Below are 13,077 nucleotides of genomic sequence, written 5' to 3'. Positions count from 1 at the left end.
ATCACCTGTTTTAATGATGCAGACGTGCCAGAGTATGTTAAGGCATGTGCTTCCATCTGCCAGGGCCTGTAACGCGCGGCCCCCACTCGTGCACAGGAACTCGACCCGAGCCAGGCCGGTGCACTCACTTCCTCGCACACCTGTTCCCTGCTGGCGTGGCCCGACGCCCTGTCTTGCTCACTTAGCCTCATCCTCCCAGGCCTGGTGTGTGAGGCCCCACGCCTGTGCCGCTAACACGCAGATTGGGGAAGCGCTGGCACTCGGACCGTTACTTCTCGTGGGAATCTCTCTCCTGTGTTTGAGCCGGTATCGATGTTACATCAGCGGGGCTGCAAATAGCATGATTTTACACTTGGTCTAATGTAAAATTCATTTGTTCATTTGTGAGAAGTCAGTTACATAGATCTCATTTCACCGGAGAAGGTGCGTTTCATGGGAGGGTTCGTGGGCACAGCCACGTTGGAAAACGAGCTGGCGGAACATCCCTGTCCTCAGTGAGTGACCCCTCCTCTCCTCGGGAGGGGAGGCTGCGTGCACCGCCAGGCCCGTGGCCGCGCAGAGCCGGCGCCGTGGGAGCCAGGGAACCGCCCCAACGCCCACCCGCTGGGAGGGCACAGGTCGTGGTGGCCTCAGGGACACTTGTGTGACGGTGACATTACACACCTGTGCGAGGTGAGGGCCTGCCCCGAATGCAGTGCACGGATTAGCCTGAGAAGCTGGCACGGCCCGGGTCACAGACGGCTCCTAGGGTAGAATTCTGTTTTGATAAAATTCAAAAGCAATCGAAACAAAACAGTGTCTTGTCTGGCTCAGATACGTGTGTAAGGAAGCTTTCTGAGCAAAGAGAGAAGCAGGGGTCAGAGGTTTGGGTGGTGACTGCGGGGGAGGCGGTGAGACGGGACAGGAGCACACGGACAGGTGAGGCCAGGGCTGGCCCTGCCCTGTGTGCGGGTCCAAGTCCCACTTACTCTTTTTTTTTTTTAATATATTTTATTGATTATTTACAGAGAGGAAGGGAGAGGGATAGAGAGTTAGAAACATCGATGAGAGAGAAACATTGACCAGCCGCCTCCTGCACACCCGCCACCGGGGCTGTGCCCGCAACCAAGGCACATGCCCTTGGCCGGAATCGAACCCGGGACCCCTCAGTCCGCAGACCGACGCTCTATCCACTGAGCCACACGGTCTCGGCCCCACTCACTCTCACAGGCTGATTCCATCCGCGTGCTGAGTTCTTGCACCAACAGATGAGGGGCTTTTTAGATATTTTTGTGTTGATCTCAGAGAGGAGGGAGAGGGAGAGAGAGAGAGAGAGAGAGGGAGAGGGAGAGGGAGAGGGAGAGGGAGAGATACTAGTAGGAACATCAGCGATGAGAGAGAATCATTGTTGGCTGCCTCCTGCCCGCCCACACTGGGGATTGAGCCTGCCACCCGGGCATTGCCCTGACCGGGAATCGAACTGGGACCTCCTGGTTCCTAGGTCGACGCTCATCCACTGAGCCAGGCCCACCAGGCGATGAGCAGCTTTCTAGTGGGTGTGTTACGGCTGCTGTAACAAGGGATCACAGAGTTGGGTGTTTTAAAACAACAGAAATTTATTCTCTAACAGTCCTGGAGCTAGAAATCCAAAACCAAGCATGGGCAGGCCGTGCTTCCTCCAGAGGCTCCGGGGAGACCCCCCCCCCCCAGCCTGGGGCGCTCCTGAGTGCAGCCCACAGCCACATTGCCGGGGTCAGGCCCGCGTTCACGTGGCCGTCTTCCTGCCGCGTGTCCTCTCCTCGTGTGAGGACCCTCCCTGGTCCAGTGAGGCCTCGCCTTAACCTCACATCCACGTGGACCCTGTTCCCAATGCGCCCACCCATGAGGCTCCGGGTGGGCAGGAGTGGGGAGAGGGCTCGAAAGCCAGGAAGGCAAGTCACAGGGGACATAACCAACCAACACGAAAAGCCGCTTGGCCACGTCTGTTAGAGAAGCACCGACGGGCGCTCCATCCGGCTGTCCCTGTGGCGTTTGGGAAGTTCGATGGGACTGACAAGGCAGGTGCTCGCCCACGCGGTAACGGTACGGGGTGTGCAGGGTTAGAGGGGCCGGTGGCCATATCTGTCCAAGTCCCATGGAAAGAGCCTCTGCCGTTGATACCCAGCACCGCCTGCTTCCTGACACCTGTCCTCAGGTACCGCGCACAGATCTGCAGAGACGCGCATGCGGAGGCATTGACTGCCTGGCCCTCGGCCGGACACTGCTCCCACCCCACCTCCCCCTCAGGACGCCCCTCCTTCCCCGCCCCCCCCCCTCCCACCCCACCCCACTGCTCCCTCAGGGCACCCCTCCCCCCACACACACTGCTCCCTCCCCACTGCTCCCTCAGGGCGCCCCTCCTGCCTCCCCCGAGCCCCCCAACACTGCTCCCTCCCCACTGCTCCCTCAGGGCGCCCCTCCCCCCACACACACTGCTCCCTCCCCACCTCCCCCTCAGGACGCCCCTCCTGCCCCCCCCCCTCCCACCCCACCCCACTGCTCCCTCAGGGCGCCCCTCCTGCCTCCCCCGAGCCCCCCACCCCCCCTCCCCCACCCCCGTTTGCATCCCTAGCGGTCCTCCTGGGCTGGCCTGTGTGTGAGGATGGGATGGGCAGGTTGGGGAGGAGGCGGAGCATTGCCTGGTGAGCTCTGAGGCCCAGGCCTGACTCCTCCCTCACAGCGGCCCCCCCGCCCCCCCCGCGCCCCCCCACCCCCGCCTTTCCAGGGGAGGCGGAGGGGGAGGCGGCACTGGTCCAGGTTTCTCACTGAAGACCTGGCCCTGGGCACGCAGGATGCTGCAGGCAGGCAGGCAGGATGGGAAGCCAAAGCCGGTGCCTCGGGAGGCCTGCGGTCGAGGGCCCTCCAGTGAGCTCCGAGCAGTGTGGACTCGCCCCCGGGACCTCGGGACCTCGGGACCTGGCCCAGCAGCGGGGTCACCGCTGGCCGCAGGCCCACAGAGACAGGCCTCAAAACCACGCGAGAAAGCGCCGTGTGGGGCCTGGCTCCAGGCCTCGGGAGGGGAGCATCCCCGCTCACTCCCCCACATGGGCCGCCCTGTCCTCTGCTCCCACACCTGCCCGGTCAGACCCGGGCGCCTGGCCAGGCTCCCCTCACTCGGCTCAGCAGCCTGGGAGGCCGGAGGGAAGCTGGGACCCGGAGGAGCCGGAGTGTCCCGGGGCCTGGCCTCCCGGGCGCCGTGCTGAGCGGTTCCCCCTTCCCCTCCGCCTGCTCTCATGGCGCTGTCGCCTGTCAATCTCAGAGATTTCAGGGCAGTGATTGAAGGACCCAGGAGGTCTGGCTGTTCCAGGCATTTGAGAAGCCTCATTTCCAGACGCCAAACTGAGAGGCCAGGCAAACCCGTCCCCGACAGCCCGCCCTCGCCCGCCCTCGCCGCTGCGGGCCCAGGCACCCGCTAAGAGCGCACATGCTCCCCGAGGGCTGTAGCTCGGGAGGGGTGCCGGGCGGCTGCGGGGCCGTATCTTCCGCACTTAGTCAGCGTGAGGGCTTACCCGGGCGTCCAGCGCCTCCTGTGGGTCCGCGAGGGGGCCGGGGCGATCCGTATGTTTCAAAGCTGACGACACCTTCCTTTTCTCCGGCAGAAACACGAAGACACTGACTGTCCCTGCGTCGTGGTGTCCTGCCCGCACAAGTGCAGGGTCCAGACCCTCCTGAGGAGCGAGGTAAGGGCGCCGCTGGCCTGGCCCAGCGTCTGTGAGGACAGGGAGCCGTAGACGCCGCTCCCCTGCTCAGGGGACCCTGGGTTTTGCAGATCACAATGGGAAACCTCCCGCTGCTCTTGGGAGTCAGAGGGTTCAGAAGCAAGCGATTAAAGGCCGCAGAGTGAGTGCAGGCCCAGGTGGTGTGAAGAATAGGGAAAACGGGACTGCGTGCAATGCAGCAGAGGAGACACCGTTTTTAAAAGAAGCTGTTTTCAAGTCAGTAAACAGGAATTACTGTAGGGTTAGCTCAACAAGATGGATTCGTTCAGAGGTGCTGCCGACCACTTTGGCCACGCTTGCTGTGCGCGGCTGGCGTGGGAAGCGAGTGCACCGGCGGCGGCGGCGTGGGGGCCCCTGGGAAGGCACCTTCCCCGGCTACATCCGACGGAAAACCAAGGGTTCTTCATGTTTCTGCATCCGATCTGGCCTGGAGCCCCTGGGGTGCCATTTGGGGTGCCATCGGGGCTCACCTGGGCTCCGTGCGTCCCCTTAGTCCTGGGAGCTCTGCTCTGAGAAGTCCCGGACCTCAGCCTTTCTGGCCACCTGGACCTTTACCACTGGATGCAGTGTGGGGAGCATCCGCCCATGTCCCCGCTGAGCGGGAGACGCGGGGTGCAGGCAGGACCCCAAGAGCCGCTCTCACTCAAGGGGCGTCCTGCACAGGTTGACTGCGGGCGAAGGCAGGGTCTGGCCGGTGGCCGGTCCCTGGCCCTGAACGTGCCTCTCCGAGCAGCGGGGAAACATTGATCACTCCCACAGCCGGAGCCGCTCTGTTCAAGTGAACGTGCGCAGAGTCTGCGCTGTTGGAATAATTTCAGGGTTTCATACACTCCGCTAAGTTTTTACTCACTCAGGGCTATCTGAATTAGGGACGAAAGCTGCCTCCATTCTGCCTATGAGCTACTTTTATTTCAAAAAAATCTTTAAACCGGCATTTATCTTGAGTTTCTGGTGAAAGGTGTTATTGGCGTATAGATCATTCCAAAGTGCCTGCACATTCTGGAAGGCTTTGAGAGTGACGGTAACAAGGCCAATTTAGGAAGAAGCGTGGCCCTGAGTTTACGGTGGCGCCCTGGCGATCGGACGCACTGCTCCCTGATCCAGCCGCGCCTCTGCCGGCCCCTGTGATGGACCTTCTAGGCCCGTGGTCGGCAAACAGCAGCTCAAGAGCCACATGCGGCTCTTTGACCCCTTGAGTGTGGCTCTTCCACAAAATACCACGGCCTGGGCGAGTCTATTTTGAAGAAGTGGCGTTAGAAGAAGTTTAAGTTTAAAAAATTTGGCTCTCCAAAGACATTTCAGTCGTTGTCCTGTTGGTATTTGGCTCTGTGGACTGATGAGTTTGCCGACCACTGGCCTAGGCGCTCCCTCGGGTGCAGGCCTGACTCCAGGCCGGGGTCAGAGGAGCCTCGGATGTGCTGGGCTGCCCCGCCTGGCCCGCGTGGGCCCGCTCAGAGACCTGCAAAGGTTGCCATGGCCGGTCGGGCCCCTCGGGCCACCCCCTCGGTGCTGGCCCTCCTCGTAGCAGTCGCAGCAGCGCCAGGGAGCAGTCCTGGGGCCCCTTTCCTCTCTCCCCAAGTGCTGACCTGTAGGGAGGGGCCTGCCAGAGTGACACCCCACGGGCGCTGGGGGTGCGGCCCTGGCCCACGACAGACACGTCCTGATGGTTCCTCCAAAGGTCTGTCCCCGGAGTTTCCTGAGGGGGCGTCGCAGGTGTAGGTGGTTGGTGTGGACGAGTTGCCGACCCGCAGCTTCGTGCGCCATCCTCTCCCGGGTCCTCTAATCCCCGCCAGCAAGAGGTGACCTTCAGACCTGTTAGCACGGCCGCAGCGGCCTGTGGAGACGGCGGCGCGTGCCCTGCGCAGGGCGAGTCAGGGAAGGGACGGGCAGCCGCGGCCGTCCTGAGCTCGCTTGGGAAGTGTACTCGTGTGCTGTAGATGAGGTGTGTGGCCCAGCTGCATCCCGGATGCTTTCCTTTTTTGTGTTTCATGCAATTTTCGTTTACAGTCTTTCAATGTGCATTTCAGTTCACGTTTCTTCCTTTCTTATCTCTGGCACTGCAGACGGCAGGTCACGTTTCGAACAATCCTAACGAAAACTCGAGTTTAAGCAACGCCACAGTGAACGTATTTCCGTATATTGGTGTATCTGTGTACACACGTGACAGTACTGTGAACTCACTGCCGAGGAGTCAGGAGCCGGTGACGGGACGCACCTGCGGCTGTAGTCGCCGTCCGTGACGGCGCAGCCGGGGTGCTCCTGTGCCTTTAACCTGTTTGAGCATTTTCATGCGAACGTTCGTGCCACAACTCACGTCTCTTTCCGTTGCAGTTGAGTGCCCACTTGTCAGAGTGTGTCAATGCCCCCAGCACCTGTAGTTTTAAGCGCTATGGCTGCGTTTTTCAGGTCAGTATCCGACGTCTGTCCTTCCCAGTCGCTGACGTTCTGCCACGGGAGCTCGCTGTCACATTGACGTTTTAACGTGCCACTCCGGCTTGGAGTCCTGGCGTGGGACCGAAGCGCCCTGTTGCGTGGGTGACGGTGGGGTTTTGAGAGAGAAGGTAGACACCTGTGCCAAGAGGAGGTCAGGATGTTCCCGTCTGAAACCAGCTAGTGAGTAGGTCGCACAGGCCTGACGGCGGGTGGGGTTTGCAGCCAGACGGGTATGGCGATGTTGGCAGCCGCGCATGTGAGTAAGTATGCCGCCGGCTGGTGTGAGCAGCGTGCGCACCGGTGCACTGTGGTGTGGGTCCCACACGTGTATCCATACATGCATTTTGCATATAAGTCACGCTTCCTGGGACAGCAGCGTGGAGAGGACATCTCCGTCACTGCCACACCTGTGCTATGACACACCTGTTTCTGACTTTTTATTTTTTAAAGTGTATATATGTATTTTTTTAATGTATTTTTATTGATTTCAGAGAGGAAGGGCAAAGGAGAGAGAAATATCAATGATGAGAGAGAATCATTGATCAGCTGCCTCCTGTACGCCCCTCACTGGGGATCAAACCTGCAACGCAGGCATGTGCCCTGACCTGGAATTGAACATGACCTCCTGGTTCATAGGTTGGTGCTCAACCACTGAGCCACACTGGCCCGGCTATTATTTTTTTAACACCTCTGAGATTGCTAGTGAATTTGAACTGAGTTTCTATTTAAATGTGTATGTATCTTAATATTAAAATTATGAAAAGACAATATCTATTACTATTAAAGTATTTTATTTAACTTTATGTATGAGCCACACATCGTTATGAAGTTAGTACCGAGACATTGGTGTCGAAGTGAAGCCTGGAGCATGAAGAGGCTGTAGCTTCTCTCTGCCCCAGTCTCCTGGGGACGGAGCCTCGCCACTGTGATGTCATGTGTAGTACCTTTCATTCTGTGTCTGTGTGTGTATATGTTGACATATAGCAACACTTATGTCAACATATACATAGGAATATTCTCTGTACAGAGTATATGTTTTGGAGATCATTAAAATGCTTCCTGTGGCTTCTTAATTTTCCAGTATCAAAACAAATTATATTTTCATGCCAATTATTTCCTTAAATATGGAAGTACTACTTGCTGAGCTTGTTACTGAGATGGTCTGCATCTTATGTACTCTGTAGACGGTTTATTTTATGTTTACATGTAACTTCCTAAGTAGCCTTAGAACAGCGAGCAGTCCATTTCCCGATACAGTGAATGTCACTGACAAGTTAATGTTTTGGGGAATTAGTCAGAAGCCTAGTCTGATCACACGCTCACCAGATTACTGTATCAGTATCTAGCTGTAACCGAAGCTGTCCAAACCCGTTTATATTTTAATGAAAACGTTTCTAAAGGAAGGAAAATGATAGGTCTGAAATTCAGTTTCTCGATGTTGTAAGTATGACACAGCCGAGAAGGCACCTGGTGAGAGCAGCTTAGGAGTGAAGCCGTGAGCCTGAGACCCCTGTACAACTGCAGAGCCGCCTCCCGTGCGCCCGGGAATCAGTCACATCCCAGGAGCCAGGCTCCCCCCTCCCGCTCAGTGCTGCCTCCCGTTCAGGCCGTCTCCAGGCTTTGTGCACTCCTGTGACGAGGGCTAATGCCCTGCACTTTGCTCTGCAGGGGACGAACCAGCAGATCAAGGCGCACGAGGCCAGCTCCGCGGTGCAGCACGTGAACCTGCTGAAGGAGTGGAGCAGCTCCCTGGAGAAGAAGGTAGGACACCCCGTGCTGTGCTGGCCCTCTCTTTACAGGAGAGACCTTTTTATAGTGATGAACGGTTTGAGGGTGAAAGAAACAGCACCAAGAGATGGTCAAGTAAATTCTCCGCACAGTCTTTTATAAGTGAAGGTGTTTGCATTTGTTCCTTTTTTTTTTTATTGCGAGCACATGTGCCGTGCTTTTTAAAAATCCCGTGTGGTTATCTTAGCACTAGAGGCCCGATGCACGAAGATCCGTGCAAGAATGGGCCTTCCTTCCCCTGGCTGCCGGAGCCGCCTTTCCGCCTTCCCATGCTGCCCAGAGGCCCGGAGCGACTTGGGTGGGGCGGGACGCCTGCATCCCACCCCACCCCTGGCTGCTCAGCGCCCATGTATGCAAATTAACCCACCATCTTTGTTGTGTTAATTTGCATACTCACTCCTGATTGGCTGGTGGGTGTCGCAAAGGTATGGTCAATTTGCATCTTTTTATTAGGATAGATTGCTCTGAACAGGGACTGCCACACATGCAGACCTTCCTCTCCTGTAAATGAAGTCAAATTGGGCGCCGGGCACGTTGGCTATGGCTGCCGCCAAGTGGAGCAGCTGGGACAACATGGGCCGCACAGCTCACATCCTACCCTCTGGCCCTTAGAGAACAGGTGCCAGCCCCCGGCCCAGAAGGCCTCTCCCTGTCACAGGTGCTCCACTGACTTCTCAAGCGGCACTGTGGGAGCTGGGGCACCGAGCAGGCCCCCTCCCCAGAGGGACTCACTCGCCCTGCTGCCCTTCAAGGGACTGGTTGTGGGCTGGGCTGTTAGCAGCCCCTTCCTGGGGAGCTGGTTCATGGCGTGCTGCTCGGCAGGCCTTTTTTCCGAGGAGAGAACCTCTGAGAGTAGATGGAGTTGTCCTAGGATCTCTCGCTGCGGGTTACTTACAAAGTGAAAACTGGCGCCAGGCACACTCGCATGGAGAGCACAGCGGAGGCCCTGAGTGGGCCGAGCAGCCGGGTCAGCCTTGTCTGTGAGGATCTGAATGCCTTTTCAGTGAAATCCAGGCAATTTAAACATTCATGTACTTGAAATGAAGCCGTGTTTCAGTACAGATGCTCAAGCTGGAGACGCACAGCTCTGGTGTCCTGTCCGCGTGGTGTCTGTGCTCTGTTCTCAGTGGTTTTCCTACACGTCCTTGGAGACCACTCTGCTTCCGCCTTTTTTAAAATTACGGTCTTGCCCTGGCCGGTTTGGCTCAGTGGATAGTGTCAGCTCGGGCGCGATTCCGGTCAAGGGCATGTACCTCGGTGGCAGACGCCTCTCCTGCCCGGACTCTGGTCGGGGTGCGTGCAGGAGGCAACCAGCGGATGTCGATGTTTCTCTCTGCCTTTCCTTGTCTCTTCCATTCTCTAAAAAGTCAATGGAAAAACACCTTTAGGCGAGGAATTTTTTAAAAAATTACAGGCACAGATTTCAGGGCTTTAGTCTCTCCAATTCTCACTTATCTGAAAGGTACTCTCGCTCACTAGGATGCATTGGCTCACCCAGCTGCAGGAGTGACGCAGCTGTCTGCCGGTCCGGGTGGTGGCTGTCCAGCGCCACCGGCACGGAGGCTCCGCGGCGGCTCTGGCTGAGACCCGGGGGCGCCTGGAGGCCCGCCCATCGTGCGGTCTCCCCACCGGGAAGGCCTCCTCACAGGCGGGTTTGCAGCCACAGCGGCACTGGTGTTGCCGGCGCCTGGGTGCGGGGCTGCAGGCGACTGGGGCAGCGGCTCTCGGGTGCCGCTCCGGGGTCTGTCCGTCTCTGTCCGTCCCGGGGGCCGCCCAGCCCCATGCTCCCTCCCCTTCATGCCCTCCCCGGCGGAGACACGTCCTTGCTCTGCACTGGGCCCAAGCAGAGCTGGACCGACACGGAGGTAACGGTCCTTCCTTCCAGGGCTCCCCCCGCAGGTGGCTCAGGGGAGCTCCGGTCGCTCCTGCGGCGGGAATGGAATGGGGGCGGTTCGGAGAGGCCGGACCTCACATTCGCGGTCCAACCACAGAAAATGTCCTGTGAAGTCGGGATTTGAAGGCACCGTCACCTTCCATTTCAGAGGCTCAAGCCCCAGGGGCCGCAGCTGCTCCCAGCCCAGGCGGGCGCAGGCACGGGGACCTGCCGGGAGGGCGGGCGGCGGAAGGGGGTCTGCAGGCGGGCGGGCGGGCGCTCGGAGGAAACCCGCAGGGGAGAGGCTTCCCCGCAGCACAGCCGGGAGGTGAGGGTGCGGCGTGGTAGGGGGAGACCTGAGCCCCCCCCCCCCCGCAGGGCTGGGTTTGCTGCGGAGAAGCCCGTGGTTCGGGGAGTGGGCGGGGGTTCACCGGGCGCCGGCCTCGCGGGGCGCGTGTCTGTGTCCGAAGGGGGTCTGGGGCTGTGCCCGCGGGACAGGGCTGCCCTCGGGCCCGTGCAGTGCGGGCGGCGCGGGGCCACGTGAGGGCGCGGGGGGGGTCACAGGTGGGCGGGGGGCACTGTGGGCGGCGCCGTGTTCCGGGAAGTCCACGGCCTGAGCGAGGCCAGGGGACAGGGCCAGTCTGTTCTCCGCGGGGAGCACGCGTGTCCGATGAGGCCGCGAGCAGCGGGCGGGGACGGAGGGCCGCCTCCCGTGGTCACTGGCGGCCTCGGCCGGACGGCTCCTCTCCTGGGCCGTCCGCACCGCCATTCCCCGCCTCGGGGCGGGGCACCCCCACCCTCGGGCGCAGGGAGCGGGCGGAGGCGGCCGTGGGTTGTGGCGTCTCTCAAGGGCCGGTGCCGCGTGGGAACCGCGTGACGAAGCCGGGAGGTCCTCACCGGGGCTTGGGCCGGCGCGGTGGCTCTTGGAGCGGATCGTCTCCCCGGGAAGGGCGACCGAAGGGCGAGGTGGCTGGGCCGCCTGGAGGGGGGAGCACACGTGCCTTCCCCCCCCCCCCCTCCGGCTTCCTGGTTGGGGAGGGAGAGCTTTCCGAAGTGCGGGGAATGGCCCTCGGTGGGTGTGAGGTCACGCTCGGTGGGTGTGAGGTCGCTCGGTGGGTGTGAGGTCGCTCGGTGGGTGTGAGGTCGCTCGGTGGGTGTGAGGTCACACTCAGTGGGTGTGAGGTCGCTCGGTGGGTGTGAGGTCGCTCGGTGGGTGTGAGGTCACACTCGGTGGGTGTGAGGTCGCTCGGTGGGTGTGAGGTCACACTCAGTGGGTGTGAGGTCGCTCGGTGGGTGTGAGGTCGCTCGGTGGGTGTGAGGTCACACTCGGTGGGTGTGAGGTCGCTCGGTGGGTGTGAGGTCACACTCAGTGGGTGTGAGGTCGCTCGGTGGATGTGAGGTCGCTCGGTGGGTGTGAGGTCACACTCGGTGGGTGTGAGGTCGCTCGGTGGGTGTGAGGTCACACTCAGTGGGTGTGAGGTCGCTCGGTGGGTGTGAGGTCGCTCGGTGGGTGTGAGGTCACACTCGGTGGGTGTGAGGTCGCTCGGTGGGTGTGAGGTCGCTCGGTGGGTGTGAGGTCACACTCGGTGGGTGTGAGGTCGCTCGGTGGGTGTGAGGTCACGCTCGGTGGGTGTGAGGTCGCTCGGTGGGTGTGAGGTCACACTCAGTGGGTGTGAGGTCGCTCGGTGGATGTGAGGTCGCTCGGTGGGTGTGAGGTCACACTCGGTGGGTGTGAGGTCGCTCGGTGGGTGTGAGGTCACACTCAGTGGGTGTGAGGTCGCTCGGTGGATGTGAGGTCGCTCGGTGGGTGTGAGGTCACACTCAGTGGGTGTGAGGTCGCTCGGTGGATGTGAGGTCGCTCGGTGGGTGTGAGGTCACACTCGGTGGGTGTGAGGTCGCTCGGTGGGTGTGAGGTCACACTCAGTGGGTGTGAGGTCGCTCGGTGGATGTGAGGTCGCTCGGTGGGTGTGAGGTCACACTCGGTGGGTGTGAGGTCGCTCGGTGGGTGTGAGGTCACACTCAGTGGGTGTGAGGTCGCTCGGTGGATGTGAGGTCGCTCGGTGGGTGTGAGGTCACACTCGGTGGGTGTGAGGTCGCTCGGTGGGTGTGAGGTCACACTCAGTGGGTGTGAGGTCGCTCGGTGGGTGTGAGGTCGCTCGGTGGGTGTGAGGTCACACTCGGTGGGTGTGAGGTCGCTCGGTGGGTGTGAGGTCGCTCGGTGGGTGTGAGGTCACACTCGGTGGGTGTGAGGTCGCTCGGTGGGTGTGAGGTCACGCTCGGTGGGTGTGAGGTCGCTCGGTGGGTGTGAGGTCACACTCAGTGGGTGTGAGGTCGCTCGGTGGATGTGAGGTCGCTCGGTGGGTGTGAGGTCACACTCGGTGGGTGTGAGGTCGCTCGGTGGGTGTGAGGTCACACTCAGTGGGTGTGAGGTCGCTCGGTGGATGTGAGGTCGCTCGGTGGGTGTGAGGTCACACTCGGTGGGTGTGAGGTCGCTCGGTGGGTGTGAGGTCACACTCAGTGGGTGTGAGGTCGCTCGGTGGGTGTGAGGTCGCTCGGTGGGTGTGAGGTCACACTCGGTGGGTGTGAGGTCGCTCGGTGGGTGTGAGGTCGCTCGGTGGGTGTGAGGTCACACTCGGTGGGTGTGAGGTCGCTCGGTGGGTGTGAGGTCACGCTCGGTGGGTGTGAGGTCGCTCGGTGGGTGTGAGGTCGCTCGGTGGGTGTGAGGTCACACTCAGTGGGTGTGAGGTCGCTCGGTGGGTGTGAGGTCGCTCGGTGGGTGTGAGGTCGCTCGGTGGGTGTGAGGTCACACTCGGTGGGTGTGAGGTCGCTCGGTGGGTGTGAGGTCACACTCGGTGGGTGTGAGGTCGCTCGGTGGGTGTGAGGTCGCTCGGTGGGTGTGAGGTCACGCTCGGTGGGTGTGAGGTCACGCTCGGTGGGTGTGAGGTCACGCTCGGGGGGTGTGAGGTCACGCTCGGTGGGTGTGAGGTCGCTCGGTGGGTGTGAGGTCACACTCAGTGGGTGTGAGGTCGCTCGGTGGATGTGAGGTCGCTCGGTGGGTGTGAGGTCACACTCGGTGGGTGTGAGGTCGCTCGGTGGGTGTGAGGTCACACTCAGTGGGTGTGAGGTCGCTCGGTGGGTGTGAGGTCGCTCGGTGGGTGTGAGGTCACACTCGGTGGGTGTGAGGTCGCTCGGTGGGTGTGAGGTCGCTCGGTGGGTGTGAGGTCACACTCGGTGGGTGTGAGGTCG

General features: G+C 60.7%; 1 protein-coding gene across 3 annotated transcripts in view; it reads left to right on the top strand.

The window, feature by feature from the left end:
- TRAF3 (TNF receptor associated factor 3) overlaps positions 1–13,077 on the top strand; it is an 88,456-nt gene that overhangs the window by 67,136 nt on the left and 8,243 nt on the right. For all 3 annotated transcript variants that reach the window (XM_054715720.1, XM_054715721.1, XM_054715719.1), the window contains exons 6-8: positions 3,618–3,698; positions 6,069–6,143; positions 7,839–7,931. In XM_054715720.1, the coding sequence (XP_054571695.1) occupies positions 3,618–3,698; positions 6,069–6,143; positions 7,839–7,931 (249 nt within the window). The remainder of the gene's footprint in view (positions 1–3,617; positions 3,699–6,068; positions 6,144–7,838; positions 7,932–13,077) is intronic.

Source organism: Eptesicus fuscus, chromosome 5 (genome assembly GCF_027574615.1).
Source record: "Eptesicus fuscus isolate TK198812 chromosome 5, DD_ASM_mEF_20220401, whole genome shotgun sequence".
In the NCBI taxonomy this organism is placed as follows: domain Eukaryota; kingdom Metazoa; phylum Chordata; class Mammalia; order Chiroptera; family Vespertilionidae; genus Eptesicus; species Eptesicus fuscus.
Note: the sequence above shows the minus strand (reverse complement) of the source record. Positions and strands in the feature narration are given on the sequence as shown.